General features: G+C 63.7%; 1 protein-coding gene across 24 annotated transcripts in view; it reads left to right on the forward strand.

The window, feature by feature from the left end:
- Window positions 1-19,387, forward strand: part of BIN1 (bridging integrator 1) — a 56,748-nt gene extending 37,361 nt beyond the window's left edge. The window contains exons 7-20 of one of the 24 annotated variants that reach the window (XM_067025812.1): window positions 536-628; window positions 4,492-4,577; window positions 4,774-4,849; window positions 6,192-6,274; window positions 7,579-7,650; window positions 9,115-9,262; window positions 10,593-10,721; window positions 13,742-13,849; window positions 14,398-14,421; window positions 15,346-15,453; window positions 16,250-16,339; window positions 16,559-16,669; window positions 16,915-17,016; window positions 18,739-18,939. In XM_067025812.1, the coding sequence (XP_066881913.1) occupies window positions 536-628; window positions 4,492-4,577; window positions 4,774-4,849; window positions 6,192-6,274; window positions 7,579-7,650; window positions 9,115-9,262; window positions 10,593-10,721; window positions 13,742-13,849; window positions 14,398-14,421; window positions 15,346-15,453; window positions 16,250-16,339; window positions 16,559-16,669; window positions 16,915-17,016; window positions 18,739-18,846 (1,338 nt within the window). In that variant the 3' untranslated portion in view covers window positions 18,847-18,939. Of the gene's footprint in view, window positions 1-535; window positions 629-4,491; window positions 4,578-4,773; window positions 4,850-6,191; window positions 6,275-7,578; window positions 7,651-9,114; window positions 9,263-10,592; window positions 10,722-13,741; window positions 13,850-14,397; window positions 14,422-15,345; window positions 15,454-16,102; window positions 16,340-16,558; window positions 16,670-16,914; window positions 17,017-18,738 lie in introns of all 24 variants that reach the window. The other 23 variants (XM_067025813.1, XM_067025816.1, XM_067025814.1 and 20 more) reach the window with 23 other exon arrangements.
- The last annotated feature ends 379 nt before the right edge of the window (window positions 19,388-19,766 follow it).

Below are 19,766 nucleotides of genomic sequence, written 5' to 3' on the forward strand. Positions count from 1 at the left end.
CGTCCCCTGGCCCCTCCGCCTGCTCTGAGGCTGCTTTCCAGGATGAGAACAGGCCTGGCTTGGGTTTCACTGGCCCGGCCCCTCCAGGCCTGGCGTGCTCTGGCTGGAAATCCTTCACCGGATCCCAAGCGACCCTGCCACAGCTGGAACAAGACGGGCGGGGGTGGGGAGGAGGTTGCACACACTCTCTCCAGGTGAGGGTCTGCGGGCGGAGCCCCCCCGCCCCCCCCGCCCAGCCCGGGGCAGGACTGTGCTTGCTGAGCCCCTCTGCCCCTGCTAATGATTCTCACATTTTGCTTTGCAGTTGGAGTTCACCCCCTTCTCCGCCCCGCTCGGGGCACCCCTTAATTCTCAGCCTCGGGCCCTTTACCTGCTCTGGGGGGCCGGCCCTCTGGAGGGTGGCAGGTGTCTGTCACTGTACTGGAGACTGTTTGGACGTGGTGTTTAATGTCTGTGTCTGTTTCTTTCTCCCCACCTCCCTCCTGTTTCTCTATGCTCCTTGGCCTTGACCTTGACCTCCCCTCCCCACCCCCAGCCTGTCTCGCTGCTTGAGAAAGCCGCCCCCCAGTGGTGCCAAGGCAAACTGCAGGCTCATCTCGTAGCTCAAACTAACCTGCTCCGAAATCAGGTGACACTGGCTTCTAACCTTGCACGTGCTGGCGCCTTCTGGTTTGTTGTCCTGTCCTTGGTGCTGGGTGGTGCTGGGCCCCCATCTGCCCAGACGCCCTGGTGGGGAGGGACGGGGGCGGGGGAGGGCTCCTCCCGGGTTGGGAGGCAGGGCTATTTTCATTATGTCTCTGCTGCGAGAGCTCCTGCTCCTGAGATCTGAGGTCCAGTGAAGGAGGCGGATAGAGGCTGGGGGCTGTGGTTGACTTGGGATGGGCCCACCTCTGTTGTGTGCTGCCCGGGGCTCTGGCCGTCCTGGGACCGACTCTGAAATCCTAGCCTCCAGGAGCCCAGGAAAGCCTCAGAACCTTTGTCCTCTGTGAGGGCTCTTGTGGGGAGGGATGTGGTGTCTTTAATGCATTGTCCTTCAAGCTTCATAAGAACTGTGAGGTTGCCCTGAATTTACAGAGGAGACAAACCTGCCCAGAGAGGCAGAATCTCCTGCCCAAGGTCTCAGAGCCGCTTAGTGCCTGAGTTGGGGCTCACCCAACTCAAGCCCTGGGTCTTTATCCTGGCTCCCTGGCCCGGGGCTCCATGTGGGTGGTCCTGCCACAGCTGGCCAGAGTTGTGGTGACCCTTGTAAGTGGACCTGTCGGCTCCGTGGTGGCCCTGGAGGGGACGCTGGGAAGGCTCTTCAGTCTGTATGGGATGCTGAGACCTGGAGCTGAGAGGATTGGCTTTTTGGGAATTTCATGGAAGGCAAACGGTCCACACCACAGTGGTCCCTGAGGGCTTCCTGGAGGAGGCTCTTTGTACCAAAGTCGTGAGTGATAACTACTGTCCTGGCAATACCTCGGAATGGGCCGGGTCCCCGGTGAGCACAGTGCAGTGCCCTGGGAGAGGTGGCCTCGTGGTTCTCAGTCTGGTGAAACTGACTAGGCTGTAGCACCCCTTCGTGGTCCTGGGGTGGGGGCAGGTGACAGAGGCCCCGCCCAGGAGGTGGGGTTTCGCTCTGGGCAGCTGCCCCCTTTTTTCTGGGCCACCTTCTCATTTCCTCACCTTCAACCCACATGTATTGAATGCCTGTGATACGGAGAACTTTGGGCTCCGCGTGGGCTTGTGGCTACCTGCTGCCTGATGTCTTTTAGGCCCAAGCTGTGGGCCGACTTTGGAGGTACTGAGCTGTTGACAGCCTCACTTCTCCAGGGTCTGTGGGAAATGGCCGGGGGAGTCTTGGACAGACCCGTGTCCTCCCCTGCTGTAGGAGGTGGAGGAGGGGCTGGAGTGGCCTGTCCTCCCTGTAGAGTTCAGGACTTCTGGCTGGAGGGGGGAATGGGGCCACTCACCCAGAGCCAGGATTTCTGCATAATTTTCCCTGAGACAGGTTTGGCACGGTTGCCAGGTGAACATTTTTGTCCTGTGGGAGAAGCCCCTGGGAGACTGTGGGGCTTGGGGTGGTGACCGTGGCCGCTTTGGGGCTCCCGGGCTGGGTGTGTTTGGGGATCCTGCTGGAGGGCCCCCAGGCCCCAGCCCTGGAGGATCGGCCCTGGAGGATCGCCGGGGGAGGCCAAGGCACGGGATCTCATCTTCGCTTGTTGGATTGCAGATGTTTCGCCTTTCGGCCAAATTGACATTCCCATTTGGATCCAGTTTTCATTTGAGCCTCTCCTCCTTCTGTCCCACCCTGCCTCACGCCTGGCTGGAGGTTGGGGAGCCTTCAGGCCTTTGGCTGGCAGTGAGCTGGGGCACTTGGGGTCCCGGGCTGCCCTGCTGGCTGACTTGACCTTGGGGAGACAGTGCCACCTCCTGAGGCTGTGCTCTCCTGAGCCGGCCAGCTCCGGATGTCCCCTGGGCTGGTCCGAGCTGCTCTCCGTGTGTGCGGGGGGCCTCCCCAAACCTGCCTGCAGGGCCCCGGGGCCCTGCTGCATGGCGAGCTTTCCCACTGCTCTCCACGTCCGCCGGCGTGTGGTGGAGCCACCAGGGCTGCAGGGCCTCCCAACAGTGGACAGCTCTCCCCCCACCTCCTGCCACCCCTAGTGTTTCTGAAAGAGCCAGGATATGAAGAACGTGACTCAAAGGGAATAAAAGACACAGGCCCTGACTTCTAGGAACTCTACAACGGAGCCACCCTGTCCTTTGCAGCGTTGCTGGGTGTGTGAACAGCGCTTGGTGCGCAGCTACCAGCTGCTGTGCTGTCCGCCACCGTCTTGGCTATGCTTGTCCACTTGGGGAGTTAGGACGAGCATCGTGGGGCCCAGAGCGGTGGTCTCTGTGGCCGCAGGAGCCGGGGCGGTCAAGGTGGTCCTTCCCGGAGGATGTGGGACTCTAGCTGGCCTGTGGGTACTTGGGTGGGAGGCCCACGTGACAGTGCGAGGTGCTGCAGGCTGGAAGGGCAGGTAGTAGCCCCCCCGCAACCCGCGGGGGTTGCTCAGTCAGGCACTGAGATTCTCAGAGGACTTAGGCATGGGTGATGTGGCCCATCGCCTGGAGGGCACCGCAGATCTGACCCATTCCAGTAGTGGCCCGAGGCATGCATGCATGCTCAGAGACATTTCTTTGATTTCCTATTCTCCCTTTAATTTTCTTTTGGATAATATTTGGTTTTATTAGTATTCTGTGGACTCCCTTTAATTTTTAAATGAGAGTTAAACAGTGAGGTGAGGCGTTCTTGCTCACTCTAGCAAGTTCCAGCAACCTGAAGGTCATGTGGGCAGGAGCATGGTGGCCCTTCTTCCCTCCAAATTCCACCCCCGGATTCACCACGGCCCGGCCCGGGCACAGCGGGGGGGTCAGGCCCTGACTCGGGCTGATGCTGGTGCCTGAAGCTGGATGGGGCAGCTTCCATGTGCTCTGTGGTAGTCTGTCCTTCGAACCTGAGGCTGCCCTGAGGCTGCCGCAGGGGAGTTTTCTCCCGGGCGGGGCCTCCACGTTCCTTCCTGGGCTGTGACTCAGAGCCTGAATCCAAGTCACCCCACCCTGAGTCACTGTTTCCTGCAGCGCCCTCCGAATGTGCTAGCCGAGCCCTTTCTGGGGCCGGGGTCTGTGACTCACCCCTACCCTTGGCTCAGCCCTCGCCAAGCTCCTTTCTTGGGCTCCGTGATGGGGTCTCAGCGCCACCACCTGGTGGGTGCGGGCAGGCCTGCAGCGCCCCCGGCCGGCGCCAGGTCCCCAGGCCTGGGGAGTGGGTGCAGGCCCCCTGCCCAGCAGCCCGGCTCCCTCCTCCCCTGCCTCTCCCCTGCCTCTCGTGGATGTGCCCGAGCTGCTGCCTCTGGCCTCAGTCTGGTGGGAAAGGGTCACAGGAGAGAGGGGTTGGGAGAGGGTAGGAAAAACTCCCCCAGGAAGGCCAAGTCAGGCTGGTGGTTGAGGCTGAGTAGGGGCAGACCTGGGAGAGGAGGGAAGGAATAGTCAGAGGGGCCGGCAGGGGCTAGGGCCAGAGAGCTGGGCGGCTAGCGGACTCCTTGCCTGGGAGAGGTTCCCCTGAAAGAAAGCAGGGTCCCACCTGGCTGGGTCTGGGGCCTCTGCCCATTCCTGTGCCTCAGCCCGCTTTGTCCCTTGTCTCATGTCTTCTTGGGCTCCTCTCTCACCTCCTTCCTGGCGCACCTGGACCAGACGCTGGGGGGTGGGGGGTGTCTCCCTTTGGCCATGGCTGATCTGCACGCCCCTGCCCGAATGCCCCTGATGGGCCTGGCCGCAGGGGCCCGAGGGGCTGCATGGGGAGGTCTGCCCCGGCGTCCACATCCACTTCAACCTCCATCTTGCCCGAGCCCTGGTCCTGTGCACTGGAGGCGGGGGTGGGCGGGGGCGGGTCTTGGGGTGGGCCTGGCCTAGCCTGGGAGGGCTGGGACAGAGGCCTGGCAGAGGGGAATGACCCGTCCTGCCCCCCAGGCCGAGGAGGAGCTCATCAAAGCCCAGAAGGTGTTTGAGGAGATGAATGTGGATCTGCAGGAGGAGCTGCCATCCCTGTGGAACAGGTGAGGGGCAGGAGATTGCGGGCTGAGCCTTGGCCGCCCTCCCCTCCTGAGTTGGCATGGCCCTTCTGCCTGCCCTGCCCCGTGCCCTGCCAGGGCTGGGTCCCGTGAGGGTGGAGGCAGAGCAGCCTGGGTGGCTCTCCTGGGCTGCCCACCCTGACCTGCAGTTCACCTGGCCCTTCTGTCCTCCCCCCTGCAGCCGTGTGGGTTTCTATGTCAACACATTTCAGAGCATCGCAGGCCTGGAGGAGAACTTCCACAAGGAGATGAGTAAGGTAGTGCCCCTGGGCTGTGTTCCACCTGCCAAGGGCCAGGGTCAGAGGCATGGGTGGGCCGAGCTTCCTCTTCCCTGCTGGGGTTGGACACATGCTGGTGACCACAGAGGGACCCTCTGGGCCCCTGAGAAACAGTGTCAGGGCCCAGTGGGAGCAGCTGGGTGCTCTGGGGAGGCTTCGAGTGGGCCCCAGGGGTCCAGCCCCGGTCCCCTCCCTGCTTCCAGCTGTATTCTCCTTGCCTGGGTGGAGCCCACCACCCTCAAACTGGAAACGTGCTCTCAGGCCGCCTTGGCCCAGGGAGCTCAGTGTCAGAAAATGGTGGCAGTTTTCCAACTTGTAGGCAGATAATAAATACGTTACTAAAATTTTCCCAATTAAAAAAATGCTTTTTCATGTTTCTTAAGACATTGAAACAAGTCTGCTCTATCTACAGAATCTGGCGTAAGAAGGGGTCTGATTAGCTTAAATTCCTATGTTTTGTTGTCTTCGTTTTGCTTAAACTGGCAGTTAAGCTGCAAAGCTGAGTTGGAGAAACCTGGCATTGGCAGCTCCCTCCCTCCCTGTGCCGTGGGTGGACATGACTTTGTCTCCTGGGCCCAGAGGCATGAAGTGATTGTGGGGTATTCCAGGCCCAGGGCAGGAGGAGGGCTTTTGCCAGTTTGGGGCCCGTCCTGAGTGACCACCCTCAGTATGGTTTTCTGCCTGGTAGGCCTTCCCTTTCCTTCCTACTTTTTCTTCTTCCCTTCAAAGATTTGAGACAACTGGTGAAACAATTTTAAAAAACAGAGAGAGAGATTTTGGGAAGAAAACATTTATGTAAAGTGGGAGGAAAATTCAGCTCTGGGCTTCCTAGTGGCTAAAGCAGAGGGAAGTATACTCAGTAAAGAGAATCACGAGTTGCATGGGGTAAGCCCCTCATCTTGCCTGGGCTTTTGGTGCAACCTCTGGCAGTTGTAACGTGGCCTGAAAGCATCTTGGCAAGTGACTTCAACAATTAGGATCAACAGTTAATTTGCAAACACAATTGAAAAAAAATTAAAAACAGTACAAGCTCTATGGGGCATTTTAGGAAATGCCTGTAAGTAGGAAGAAGAAAAAGGTGGTCCCAGAAACAGTAGCTGTTCGCAGGGCAGCCCACTGCCTCCTCCTTTTTTCCTGTGGGTTTTCTGGGACAGGTGTGCTGGTTCCCTGCCCCCAGTGATGGGAAGAGAAGAGCTTGCTCCTGGTTGGGGCAGGGGCACAGGGGAGGGGCTGGTGGGGAGGAAGAGAATCAGGGATGTTATTAGGGAGAGGGGGGCTGTTTGGTGGCCCCCGCCCAACCGGCTTGCTGTCGCTCCTGCAGCTCAACCAGAACCTCAACGATGTGCTGGTCAGCCTGGAGAAGGAGCACGGGAGCAACACCTTCGCGATCAAGGCCCAGCCCAGGTGTGTGATGCGTCCCCTCCCCTGCAGAGGGCTGCTGGGGGCTGAGGGAGCTGTGGTCTGGGGCCGGGCTTTTTGCTGAGGTCCTTTCTGGCTCGGCCTCCCTGTGCTCAGGGGAGCAGGTGAGGGCGCCCCTGCCCCTCCGCACCGTGTCCCATCTGGGAAGGAGCTATCACGGGCAGCCTGCAGCCCCCCTGCCTGGGCCTGGCTTCCCCATCTGTGGACCAGCAGTCAGGGTGCCTGTGCAGCTTTGCAGGTGGGCCCGGGGACTAAATGATTCAGCCCAATGGGAAGGGAGCCTCCTCGTAGAGCGGGGGCCAGGTCCCAAGCTTATCCAAGGCCCCGGATGGTGGCGGGGCGGGGGGGGGAGGTGCCCTTGTTCCTGCCCGCTGCCCAGTGGGGAGCCCTGCTTCCTGAGGGGAGAACTTCTGGGAGGAGGGGGAACACCTGGCCCTCGGCTGTGGCCCATGGGAAACCACAGCAAGTCTGAGATTTCCCTTTCTGTCCGTGAGCTGCTGTGCATTGCAGCACAGTGTAGAGAGCGGCGAGGCACCTCGCCCCCCCTCGTCTACAAGGCGGGGGGATTGCATCTGGTTCTTGGGGTGATTAGGGTGTCCCCCTAGGAGGAGGAAGGCAGTCAACATTCAGTGAATGTCCCTGTCTCTCTTCTCCCCGGCAAACACAGCATGTGTGAGGGGGGGAGAGGCCCACAGGGTGCCCTGGGGCCAATAGAGGCCAAAACGTGTTTCCCAGGTCACCGCCTGGCCTGGAGGTCATGGGGGCGCATCCAGGATGGGTGAGGAGGGTGGAGGGCGCCACGCACCTGGGAAGTGCAGGCAGCGGGGGGGCCAGGCCGCCTTGGGAAAGGGCTGGTCTGAGGGGAGAGGAAGGGCCGTGGAGCCTCCTTTGCAGCAAAGTGGGCGGCCAGGTTGCCACCTCTCCCAGGGCCCCCCGCCGGCCCACTGATCCTGGTCCTTCTTGGGCCCCAGAGCTCCTGTGGCTGGACCCCCGGCAGGGCGGGTGGCCAGCGCTGTCCAGGGCTGAGCCATCTGCTGCCCTCCGGGTCCTGCTTCAGGGCAGCATCCTCTTGTGCTTGTTCTGTGGGCACCACCTCAGGGTGCCTGGCAGGACGCGGAGGCCAGCGGGGGCCCAGGGCTGGACCGCGGGGGCCGTGGGCAGGACTGGGCCCTCTTCCCGGCCTCCGGGAGTTAGGAGGGCTTCTACTCTTAGCCCTCCTCTGAGCAGAGGGCCTGCCGATGAGGGAAGAGAGCAGGCCGGGCCCACATCTGCTCTTGCCCCAAATGAAGGCCTCCACGTCCCGCCCGTCCCCACAGAAAGAAAACTAAACTGTTCTCCCGGCTGCGCAGAAAGAAGAACAGGTACCGGCAGTGAGTGCTGTGTGGGGGGCCTCGGAGGCCAGCACCCCGGCCCCTGTGCATGCGCCTGGCCCTGCCGAGAGCGCCACTAACCCCTAACTTGCCTTCCTGTGTGTGGTGTGCGTGTTGGGGGGCAGAGGGGTGTTGGTGGGAACAGGGGGCGGGCAGCCCGCCTTAGCACGTGCCTCTTGGGCTGTGGCCCTACCAGGAGTGGAGGATGCAGCCAGAAGGGAGGCCCGGGAGGCTCAAGGGAGAGGGCTGCTGCAGCTCCGTGGATTGTAGGAATTCTGTGTGTGTGCGCGTGTGTATATATATACTGGATGTGTGTGTATTCTTTAAGGAGGCAGAGACGTTCCCATAAAACACATTCAGTAAAGGTGAGAAGGAACCAGCGAGTCTCCCATGCATCTGTGCCATTGTCTGGCCCCCCGCCACGCTCGGGCAGGGGATGGGTTCACTAGTTTCTGTCTGTCCTTCTAGACCTGCCCGGTCCAACACAGCGGCCACCTGCCTCATGTGGCTGGTGAACACTGGAAATGTAGCCAGTGTGACTGAGGAGCTGAATTTTTAATTTATTTACACAGCCACCTGTAGCTGGTGGCTGGTCTCGGTCAGCACCGTTCTAGAGTTTCTTTAGGCAGCAAGTACAACATAGATTTTTATTTTGCACCCAGTAGCGGGCTGTGCACGCCGTTTGTCCTTGTTGGTACTGAGACTCGACTTGGGGGCCTCACCCTCTCGTCCCTGCTGTGAAGACCGCCCCCCTTTATTTACTCCCTCTGCCTGTTGCCTCTGCCGGTTGCCCAGGTTCCCCGGGAGGACCCGTGGGAGCAAAGGCTCGGGGACCGGGGAGCGGGGCTGGCTGTGCGCTGGCGTGAGGGGTGGATGGCGGGCAAGCTGGCCCAGAGGGCCGTGGGTTCGGGCTGAGGAGCGGGTCCACCTTGAGTGCAGAGGCTGCTGCGTGACACGTGGGGTGAGACTCACTTTGCCTCTAGTGTGCGTGGCTTTCTCCTGCTGTGGGGCTCGGCGCCCCTGCACCTGGTGGAGGCCTGAGGGAGGCCGGCCAGCCCCTGGCGGCGGCTCCCAGGGCCCGCAGACCTCAGCTCCGGGTGTGGCTGTCACTGTGTCCAGGGAAGGCCCTGCTGCGGACACCTGCCTGTTCCTGGCTCTCACGCCTGTGTCGCCTCATTTCCACCCGTCCTCCTGCACATGGATGTGCAGTTTCACACGTGGGTGCACGGGGACACACACTTGTGCACACGTGGGCGTCCCGTTTTTCCAGTGAGTCTGGACACACACGTGCACCATCAGTTTCCCAGGATCTACGTGGACGCACACGTGCGCGCACATTTTCACACACAGGTCCTCAGGGTATTGGCACGTGCACACACCCTGTCACATGCACACTCCTTCCTGGACGCCGCGGCCTCCCTCCATCCGGGCCCCTCTCTTGTCTCGCCTCCGCAGTGACAACGCCCCTGCGAAAGGGAACAAGAGCCCCTCTCCTCCGCCTGATGGCTCCCCTGCCGCCACCCCCGAGATAAGAGTCAACCACGAGCCCGAGCCGGCTGGCGCGGCCACCCCCGGGGCCGCCCTCCCCAGATCCCCGTCTCAGGTAGGCACGTGTCTCAGTGGTCTGTCCCCTCCCTTCCTTTGCCTCCTGCTCTGCCGCTGTTCCCCTCCGTCCCTGTCCCCTGTCCTTGCCGGCGCTGGCTCCTCTCCGTGGCCCCGGGCGCTGGCTCCTCTCCGTGGCCCCGGCCCCTGCCAGGGTCACGGGGGCATCTGTGACCGTCTGTTTCCTCCTTAAGTGTCCCCCCACCCACACCTGCTGTAGCGTCCCCTTCTCTCCTCTCCCCTGGCCTTGGGGCTGCTTGACCTCTGTCTTCCTTTCCTCCCAAGACACAGTCTCCAGGGCCCTCAGCCCCCGGAGCATCCAGATCTGCGCAGGTGGCTGCCTCCCCCTCTTCCTTGCCGTATTCCTTGTGGGGGGCCATGCGGGACCCTGAAAGGGGCATCGAGAGGAGGGGCTCAGTGAGGGGAGAGGGAGGGAGAAGCCCGCTCCCCCGGCCAGTTTTCTCCAGGTTTCTGCAGCGTCCCTGGGAGCTGCAAAGGGAGAAGCGAGGGGTGGGGTCCACCAGGCAGGACCGTCTGAGCCCTGCTGGGCTGCCCCCTGGCCCTTCGGCTCCTGGCCGAAGCTCTCCCGGTTGTGGGTCCGCTCGACAGCTGATTAGGAGAGTGATGCTAAGAGGGTGTTGAGAGCCTGCACTTGACTCGAGCACTTGCTCGGGGCCGGACGCTGCGCCAGCCTTTCTGTATTTTCATCCATTGTCCTCACGACCAGCCTGTAAGGCAGATGCTGTTCTCACCCCAACGACAAGCGATGAAACCCAGGCTTGGGCCGGGGGCTGACTTGCTGAGGTCCCCAAGTGGGCAGGTGTGTGGCCCTCTGCGGGGCCCTGGCTGTGTGTTGGCTTCGGGGGTGGTGGCCAGAGGCTGGGCTGCAGCTCCTCCAGGGGTTGGGCTGGGCAGAGGGCCTGGGTGTGCAGGAACAGAGGCAGGGGCTGGACGCCCCGCTCTCTCTCAGCTCCTGTTTCTCTCCTCAGCCCCCAAGGGCGGTGAGAGCCAGACCCTCCGATGGCGGCCACTCAGGCCCTTCTTTCCTTCTTTTCTGTCCTGTTCTCTCCTCTTCTCTCTTCTTTCGCTCTCTCGCCCTCCGCCCTCCCCTCTCTCTGTACAGGGTTTCTGACGGCCTGCTTCGGCCCCTCTCGGGGGCCCCTGCGGTCTTGGTGTCCATGTCTTGGGGAGCAGCGGCTCTCCTTGTTTCGTCCTCCTCGGTGGCTGGGGGGGACTGTGGCCGGGGGTGTGACTAACGTGGCTTTGTCTCTGTCTGTCTCCCCGACTCCCATGCTCTGCTGTGCGGCCCCCCACCTGCTGCCGACCCCCAGCTCCGGAAAGGCCCACCAGTCCCTCCGCCTCCCAAACACACCCCGTCCAAGGAGGTCAAGCAGGAGCAGATCCTCAGCCTGTTTGAGGACGCGTTTGTCCCTGAGATCAGCGTGACCACCCCCTCCCAGGTCAGCCGCGGCCGCCGCGGCCCAGCTCTCTCTCCCTTCTCTTGCTCTTTCAGGGTGTGCATGGCCTTCCCCCACCCCGGCCCCTGCCCGTGCCTCTGCCTCAGGAGCAGGAGTCCAGCTGCAGGGGCGGCTCTGGGCCTCTCTCTCGCACATCCTCTGCCCCCACACCCATCATCCCTCATCTCTGAGCATGTGGCCAGATGTAGGGACACGGGCAAACAGTCCTAGTAGAGACCGTTGGCTCCGCAGTGGCCTCTCCATTCCATTGATGCTGTGGCCAAAAGGGGCAGGGAGCACGGAGGACCTGGGCCAATCAGGGAAGGCTTCCTGGAGCAGGTGACGTTTGCCTACGAGCAGACACAGTGCGTTAGCCAGAGGTGGCAGCGTGCATGCGTGTAGGTCAGGACGGGTGAGGGACAGGCTCAGGAACTGCCGGGAGTTCCGTGCGCGTCAGGAGAGCGCTGCTTGGGCGACGGTGAGGAGGTGGCTCGCAGGGTTGGGAACACCCGCAAGGCGCTGAGACTTTAGCTCCCAGAGCTGCTGACCCCACTTGGAGCCGGGGCTGTGGCTGGGCCACAGAGCCCGGCTCCTGCTGTCCATGCCCTAGGAGGCACGTAATGCCCATCCCCAGGGGGACGGCGAAGTGGGGGAGGTCACTGTGGTGGCAGGGGGGTGGGCTGCACATGGTCGGGTCAGCTCACAGAGGCTGCAGTGCGCCGACCGCTCCAAGCCTGGCCTCCGGCCCTCACAGCCGGGCCGCCCTGTCCCTGCGGGGCCTCGCCATTCGTGTAGGCTGTGCTGGGCCCACTTCGCAGCGCTGCTGTGGGCTTGTTCTGCCCGGGTCTCTGGGTTCTGCCTTGTGCAGGCTCCTTTGCACAAGCTCAGAGGCCTGGAGGGAGGGGCAGGGCTGGGGGGTGGCACGTCGGGGGAGAGGCAGTTAGGAGCAGAGGACTGTGCTCTCCGTGATGAGGGACCCTGGGGTGAGTGGGCTTCAAGCCCCCATGGGGGGACTTCGGGTCGGAACTAGGAACTTTCAGTGCAGGGCGGCTGGGGGAGCTGGGTGGGGGGTTGCCCTGCCTCGGGGGACCCGGGAGGGAGCCTTTCTGGAGAGCCTGGCTGAGGCTGGCCCCGGGCACTCCCAGGGCCTAGGGGCACCGCGGCCTCAGGGCAGCTTGTGGCTGAGACACTTGCCGCCTGGAGCCTGCCTCCGCCTCGGGGTGCGCGCAAGGGCTAGTAGACACTGCGCAGGGAGTGGAGCCAGCTGCTGACCTACCGGGCCTGGTTCGGTTTTCAGTCCCCTCTGGGAGGGGTTGTCCCCACTTCACAGGTGAGGAATTGAGGGCCTCACCTGCAGCCAGGCCGCCTGCTGAGCGTGGCCCTCGCCGTGCTCCCTGCATGCCTCCCCTCTCTCCTTCCGCCCACTCCCCCGAGCCGGGGCCCTGCCCAGCGGGGCTGGAGAGCGCTCGCCGTGGGGTGCTTTGCATGGGGCTGGGGTGGGCTGGTCCCCCCAGGATGCTGTGCCGACAGCGCCGCCCTGCTGGGCTGTGGTGAGTAGCCTGCGTGCCCACCCCCGAGGCCGGTTCCGGGCCTGCATGGTGGGATGCTGGCCTGCGGGGAGGTGAGCAGAGAGTGCGTGGTCTGCCCTTGGCCTGGTGACCCTGTCCCTTTGGAGTCTGGTGGGGCGGCGGCTGCCTGGGCCTGGCTGGCTTCTTAGAGGGGTGGGTGGTGGGGCCATGAGGAGCAGAGAAATGCTGCCTGCAGCCGGTGAGGGCACCCAGGACCCAGCCCGCGTGGCCTCCCGGACACTCGCTGCCCTAGAGATGGCAGTGACCTTCCTCCCAGGCTCATTGGACAGGGCCTTGACTTGAAGGAGAGTCCGTGGCTGGCGGGAGTCAGTCCCCCGAGCTTGGGCCTGGGCCCTCTGTGCCTTCTCCCCTGGGCTGTGCGCTGGCGGCACCAGCCCTTCTCCGGACTGCGGGTCTTGGGTCTCCCCACACAGGCTGCAGCTCAGCTGGGGAGGCCCCCCCGGGGGACCCCTGCCCACGCTTCCGGGTCTCGGGTCCTTCTAAATGGAGGACCTCAGGTGCCTCGGGCTGGAGGGCGTGTCCCGTCAGTTCTGGGCCTCATCAGGGGGGTGGGGAGGGAAGCTGGCTGGCCTGGGCTTGCGGGGCTGCGACCCTCCCAGCCCTGCCTGAGGGGAGGACCCTGGTCCAAGCCAGGCCAGGCATAGCCCTCCCTGTCCCCGGGGAAGCCCCTTGTGTGAGATGGGGCCACAGGTGAGCAAGCCTTCCTCCTAGGAAGGCAGCGTGTCCGCTGGGCACTGGGGCCAGGCGGCCTGTCCTCCGGGGTGGCTCTGGGAAAGACCCTTTTCTTCCATGATCGTCTGGCCCAGCTTACTGAGGGGCTGGCTTCTCACAGTGTAGGCGGGGCCACTGCGGCCGGTCTCCTGGGGCCATTCCCGCTACATGCACGTCTCTGGGCTGCACTAGCCCCGCTGAATGGGAAACTCGGGGGTGGGGGGCTGGGGAGGGATGTGCCGTGTGAACACGGGTGCTCAGGCCCGTTATGACGGGCCTCCTGGGCTCCGTGTGCGGGCTCGGCCCTGAGCTGGCGGGGGGTGGGTGTCACCGCAGGACTGCCTGTCAGTCTGCGGCAGCAAGGGGGTGCCTGTACCCGTCCAGGGGCCCTCTGAGCCGGGGGACTGAGTGTGGTCTTGTCCAGCCCGGGCCTTGGCCTGGGCTGCTGCTGGTGGGCACAGGCGCTGGGAGGCCTCCTCGGCCTGGCCTGCAGGATGGGACAGAGCGAGACAGTTGGGGGCTCGGCCTCGGTCTGGCTGGCGGGTGGCTGCCTGGCGGCTGGCAGGTGTGTCCTTGTGTGGGTGGAGCCTGTGCCGGGGGTGTGGTGTGGGTCGGGCCCTTGTGTTGGTGGGTGTATCTGGGAGCGGAGCCTGCTGTTGCCGCCCTGGCTGAGCGCTCGCAGCCTGTCACTAACTGCCTTCCTCCTCTGCCGCGGTTGCCAAGTTTGAGGCCCCGGGGCCTTTCTCGGAGCAGGCCAGTCTGCTGGACCTGGATTTTGACCCCCTCCCACCTGTGGCAAGCCCTGTGAAGGCGCCCACGCCCTCTGGTCAGGTTGGTGTGAGCCCACCACTGCCCACGGGCCCACCGGCCTCTGGGCTCCGGGGCCTGGGTTCATGTCTGCCCACCGGCCATGTGGGCCCATCTAGGCCCAGGCCTCTGGGGGTCCTGGGGTCACCAGGCTCTCCTCCCACTTACTGCCCTTCCCCTGGAGCCCTGGTCCCTAGCTCTTGTCACCTCCCCTGGTCCTGACCGTGGGAAAGGGAAGAGGGCAGACACAGGTCAGCAAGAGGACCCTCAGGAGGAGGTCAGCTGAACACTCACCTGGCAGCTTACACAGTCCCTCTCAGCACCCTCCTGTCCCTCTCCTGGCGGCAGCCCCGGGTTTGGGCACTCCCTGGCCTGGGGGTCTCAGTAGCCTGGAAGGTGTCCAGGACTCTGTGCTCTGGAGGCCGCAGAGCCCGGCTTTGTTCTGCCCTGTGCCTGCTGGGCTCGAGGGCCCCGGGACGGGTGCGGGGTGGGGGGGTCCCTGGGGACTGCTTGCCTGCCGCCGCCTCTAACCTCCGTGCTAACTCTGTCCTTCTCCCCTCTGCTGTGCTCAGTCAATTCCGTGGGACCTCTGGGAGGTAAGCTGTGTTTGCTCTGTGCCCACCCCCACCTCGTCCTGCACCTGGCTGGTTCACAGGTGCACACGCGCACGCACGCTTGGCCACGCCCACGCGCACAGAGAGCTGCCGCGCCTCCAGCTGTTCTGTGCCCCCCCGCTCCCCCCCACCATGGAGACACTGGGCCTTCAGACAGGCCCTGTGGGAAAGGGCTCCGCAGCTTAACCTCTGAAGAGTCCCCTGTGGTGCACCCCAGTTGTCAGGGCCTGTGACTGGCGTAGACAGTGACCAAACTTGTCCCCGAGGGTGGATGGGGTGTCCCCGTGCTGGGCCAAGGCCTGCTGGGTAGGGGGGCCTTGGGGTGGAGGGTCCTTGCCCCCGAGGAGCTTTCTGTCAGCAGGGTCCCCGCAGGGCAGTGGCACCAGGGAGCTGCTGGGACAGAGGAGGGGGGGAGAGATGATTCGAGAAACAGGACAGACAGAGTGAGGCCAGGCACCTGCCCGACAGGTGCTGTCATCACCTGGTGGCTCAGGCATCCACGTCCTCAGGGAGGACACAGGACACCCCACAGCTGGTGATGCGGCTCCCGTAGGAGCAGGAGGGGCTGGCGAGAAAGTGCCAGCAGCCCAGGCTCTGGGGCTCGCAAGCTCCAGGGTATTTCACTGGAGGAGGCCAGAGAGAGCTCGGCGCAGGCAGGCAGAGCCTCCTCCCAGCCACGTGCGGAGCTGCGTGTGGCACATTCACACCTTCCTGTCCCCTGGGCAGTGGTGGGAGGAGGTGTCCCTCCGGGGAGTCTCTGTCTGTGCCCCGTGGGGCTCCGGCCAGGCTGCAGGCGCCCATCTGCTCCCGTGGGCCCACGCTGGGCTGCTCACGACCTTCTTCTCTTGTCTCCTGCCCGCCCCCCCCGCCCCTCCCACCCTGTTCTCCCTGGTGGCCCATCACTAGCCCACAGAGAGTCCAGCTGGCAGCCTGCCTTCCAGGGAGCCCAGCGCTGCCGAGGGCACCTTTGCCGTGGCCTGGCCCAGCCAGACGGCCGAGCCGGGGCCTGCCCAAGTAAGTGCCCCCGCCAGCCCCTCACCCGCCCCCGGCCTCTGGGGGTGTAGCATGGAGGAAGAGCCTGGAGGAGGGGGCACAGGACAGACAAGGCCACCGTGGGACTGAGGGTGAGGCTAGGGCCCTGAGCCAGGAGGCCCCGGGGCAGGGCTTGTCTGTCACTCGTGCTGGGGTGTCTCAGTCAGGTGAGCCCCTTACCTGCTCGCCGACCCCCGCCCCAGCTTCCCAGCTCAGGCCTCCCACGGTGGGAGAGAGGCACGTCTCGAGCACCCCCAGGTCCATGGCGGGCACTCTCCAGAATTCTCCTTTAACCTTCAGCCTGATCTAGATATTTCCTCCTTCTACAGATGAGGAGGTGGGGGCTAGGAGGGCTGAGTGATTGCTCCCAGAGCTCAGAAGTGGCTGAGTTTCAGTGCGGGCCCAGCGCAGCCTGACTGCAGCCGGGCAGCATCCGAGGTGCCCTGCCTGGGCCTCACCACGGGAGCTGCCTGTGAGGGGCCAGCGGGGCCAGGCGGGTGGGAGGAAGCCGAGGCTTGGCCAGGGCTTGGGCTTAGAGGGCAGGGCCTATGAGGGAGGCTCAGGGGTGGCACCCAGGGGCCTGCGCTGGGCTTCTCAGCAGCACGTCACTCGGGGTCCGTGTGTCTGCCAGCACCTTCTCCAGCCGCTTCCGTGCCCGGAGCCTTTCTTTAAGGGGCTCCCTGTACCAGGCAGAGGCACTGGCTCTCCGTGCCCTCTCCTTGTCCTGGTCTCAGCACCCCATCCTGTGTCTGACCCGATGCCGGCATTTATGTTGCAGCCAGCAGAGGCCTCGGAGGTGGCGTGTGGGACCCACCCTGCGGCTGGAGCCCAGGAGCCCGGGGAGACAGCAGCAAGTGAAGCAGCCTCCGTAAGATGACAGGGACCAAGGCCCTATCTTTTCTCCCCGCTGCCCACGGCTCCCTAGCCCCGTGTCTTGCTCTGTGCTGGCCCAGCTCATGGTTCCTGGTGAGGAACCTGGAGGCAGCCTGGTCTGGCATTGGGCACAGACACCCGCTTCTCTGCCCGCGCGGCCCTGCCCTCCGGGACCCACTCCCTGCCCTCGCTAACCTGCGCCCCCTCCCCGCAGAGCTCTCTCCCCGCGGTGGTGGTGGAGACCTTCTCGGCAACTGTGAACGGCACCGTGGAGGGCGGCAGCGGGGCAGGGCGCCTGGACCTGCCCCCGGGGTTCATGTTCAAGGTGAGCCTGGCCTGCCGACCCGCAGCCTCCGGCTGCCTCCATGGGGTGGGGCGGACACCGGGCCCGAGGCTACGTGGGGGCCCCAAAGCCGTCCCTCTCCGACTACCCGTCCTCTGCTCCCCAGTCCGCGAGGTGGCGTGCGAGTCCCGCTCCTGCTACTTTCACCTTCTCCCGGCGCCCACGGGGCTGCAGGTGGGACAAAGGCTACCGAGGAGAGGGGTGTCAGCTCTCCCCACCCTCTGCAGGTACAGGCCCAGCACGACTACACGGCCACTGACACGGACGAGCTGCAGCTCAAAGCTGGGGACGTGGTGCTGGTGATCCCTTTCCAGAACCCGGAGGAGCAGGTGAGGCCCGGTCTGCAGGGAGGCGGCGAGGCCAGCAGGGGGCAGCAGAGCCACGCCAGCCGACCCGCGGCCTCTCCCCACGGCCTCGCCTTTGCTTCAGCCTCCCTTCCCTGCGGCCGGCACAGTTACCCTTTGCTGCTCTCACCCTGTCTGCCCCCCTCAGTCTTTCACTTCCTGGTTCTTGCTTCCTCCTTTCCTCAGTCTCTGTCTGCCTTTCTCTCGATTCTCTGCATCCTAGTTCCTTCGGCCGCTTCTCCCTTCCAGGCCCCCCCAACCCGGGCCCCCTCCTCCAGGACAGCATCCCAGGCTGCCCCTCCATGGACCACACCCCCCCCACCCGCCGCTCTGCAGCCTCCTGTTGGCCCCAGGTGCCACCCTCCAGGCTGGCCCCGCCCTGTCCACAAGGGCACGCGCTTCCCTGCCCATGTGACGGACCCTGGAGTCCACAGCCCCGTCCCCAGGTGGTCCGTATCCTGATGCCTCGCAGACCCTTCTCCTGCTGTGGCCTCTCCTTGTTGTGAACGTCCTCAGAGTGGGCTTTGCTGAGCCCTGGGGGGCGCAGAGTGGGGCAGGACTGCCCCTCCCCACCAAAGGTCTGGACGGGCTGCTTTATTCAGGTCGCTGTGGCCCCTCAGCAGGATTGTGGGGTGCTGGTGGTCCAGTGGGGCTGCCCACATGGGTATCCAGGTGGCAGCCACAGTGCAGAGGGGACCTCGTGGGACTCCAGTCCGTTTAGTCACCAACATGTCCCTGTGGTTTAATTGTCAGAGTGGCCCAGGGTGGAAGGAGGTCTGGATTTGGGGTGAGGCCAACCTGGCTGGGGAGTCCTGGGCTGGGACTTGAGGACACTAGGTCCTCAAGGTACTTACTGAGGCCACCGGGGGCTGGGAGGTTTGAGTAACAAGGATTTCCTGGGCCTGGCACTGAATCAGCCCATTTTCCTAAAGCCCCAGGTCCCCGCCGATCTCCCTGGTGGGCCAGCCCTGGGCTAGCTGGGGTTTTCAGAGGCAGACTCCTGGCCTCCCAGCCCACAGTGGGAGCCATCTGGGGAGGGTGAAAGTGGCTCAGGTAGGACACACACAGGGTCTAGGACAAGGCAGGTAATCCTGCAGGTGGGTCCCAGGCATAGCCCCGCTGCAGGGGCAGCAATGGCAGGGGGTGTGTGGTCAGTTCAGGCCCAGGGGTCAGGGCTTGTCAGGGCTTGGGTAGATGATCCCTGTGAGGGGTCAGTATTAAAGCAAAGGTCAGGTTCGACTGGGAGGGCTTGGTGGGATGGCCTCAGGTCACTCTAGAAGCTTTCAAGTGGTCAGTGCTCAGCAGAACTTTCTGGCATTGTTTGTGGAAGGCCGGAAGAACAGTTGATGTCCTCCTCGGTGATGTGGCCTCTGTGGGCACCAGCTGGTGGGAAGCTCTTTGGTAGGGGATTGAAGGAGTCGTTTAGGGGCGTTTGGACCAGTGCAGCAGTCAGGCTGCCATACCGCGGTGAGGAGGACTCACCAAACAATAAAGAGTTAAATGCACCTACTGCAGGGAGGGATGGCTCCTGGGGTGGGGGGCCCGGTTTGGGTCTCAAGAGAAGAGCAGGGAATGCTGCCTGGAGGAGGCGTCCTTTAAGGCGGGTGTGACGGTCTAGAGGAAATGAGCGGCCAGAAGGAGGGCTCGCCCTGTCGGGATGGATGCCGTCCTCCCCCAGCCCCATGCAACGCGCTGGCTTCCCCTCAGGATGAAGGCTGGCTCATGGGCGTGAAGGAGAGCGACTGGAATCTGCACAAGGAGCTGGAGAAGTGCCGGGGCGTCTTCCCCGAGAACTTCACGGCGAGGGTGCAGTGAGAGCAGAGCGGCTGGTGGTGCTGCGGACGCGTGAACAGCAGCACCTTTTCCCGAAAAATGTGTGTTTCTTTCTTTTTTTCCGTTTTTGTTTTTAAACTTTTGAAAAGCAAAGGGAAATTGAGGGGAGAGACCTAAGCCAGGAGGTGTCTTCCCAAAGATGAGGTGGTTTTCCAAAGAGCCTGGTTTCGGCGAGTCCGGCGGAATCGCCAGCGTTCCTGAAGCTGCTGTATCCCCTAGTTGAGTTCCCGGCCGCCTCCCCCGCCCGCGCCCGCTGGGTGGCGCCGCTGCCAACGCCTGGGTGCCCGGCCGCGGGGCAGGGCCTGGGGGCCGCCGCGCCCCGCACTTGCCTGAAGCTTGGGCCGGCCGCCCAGGCCGGGGCCCTCCTTTCCTGGCAGCTGCCGCGGGTGGCGTCCAGCGTCCCCCGAGACCTCGGGCCCAGACACCAGCCTGGCCTGGCCCCGCCCCGCAGACGTCTGTGTGCTGTTTGAAAATAAATCTTAGTGTTCAAAACAAAATGAAACAAACAAAAATGACAAAAGTACTCAAAGTGTGTGTGTGTGTGTGTGTGTCTCCATTCTGGCTGCTATGCAGTGCAGCCGCGATGATCTGTGCTTTTGTCCCGAGACAGCCCACCCTGCAGGCCCTCTGCCCTGGCCAGCACCCTGCCCGTGCGTGACCTCTGCATCCTTTGGGGCTCATCTGGGCCCGGACCCGGCGGGGGCTTCAACCCTGTCTAGTGATGTTTTCACTGGCTGTTGGTGGGGATGCAGGAGATGGGGGCCAGGGTGACGGGAAGGGCAGGGCAGGGGCTCGAAGAGCCAGCTCTGTGCTCAGGAGTCTGCTGGGTGCCGCCCTCAGTGACTCTATTGAGTGCGTGTGAGAACTGGGGGGCGGTACCAGGGCAGCATTGCACAGATGAG

The sequence above is a fragment of the Kogia breviceps genome, chromosome 2, assembly GCF_026419965.1.
Source record: "Kogia breviceps isolate mKogBre1 chromosome 2, mKogBre1 haplotype 1, whole genome shotgun sequence".
Lineage (NCBI taxonomy): Eukaryota > Metazoa > Chordata > Mammalia > Artiodactyla > Physeteridae > Kogia > Kogia breviceps.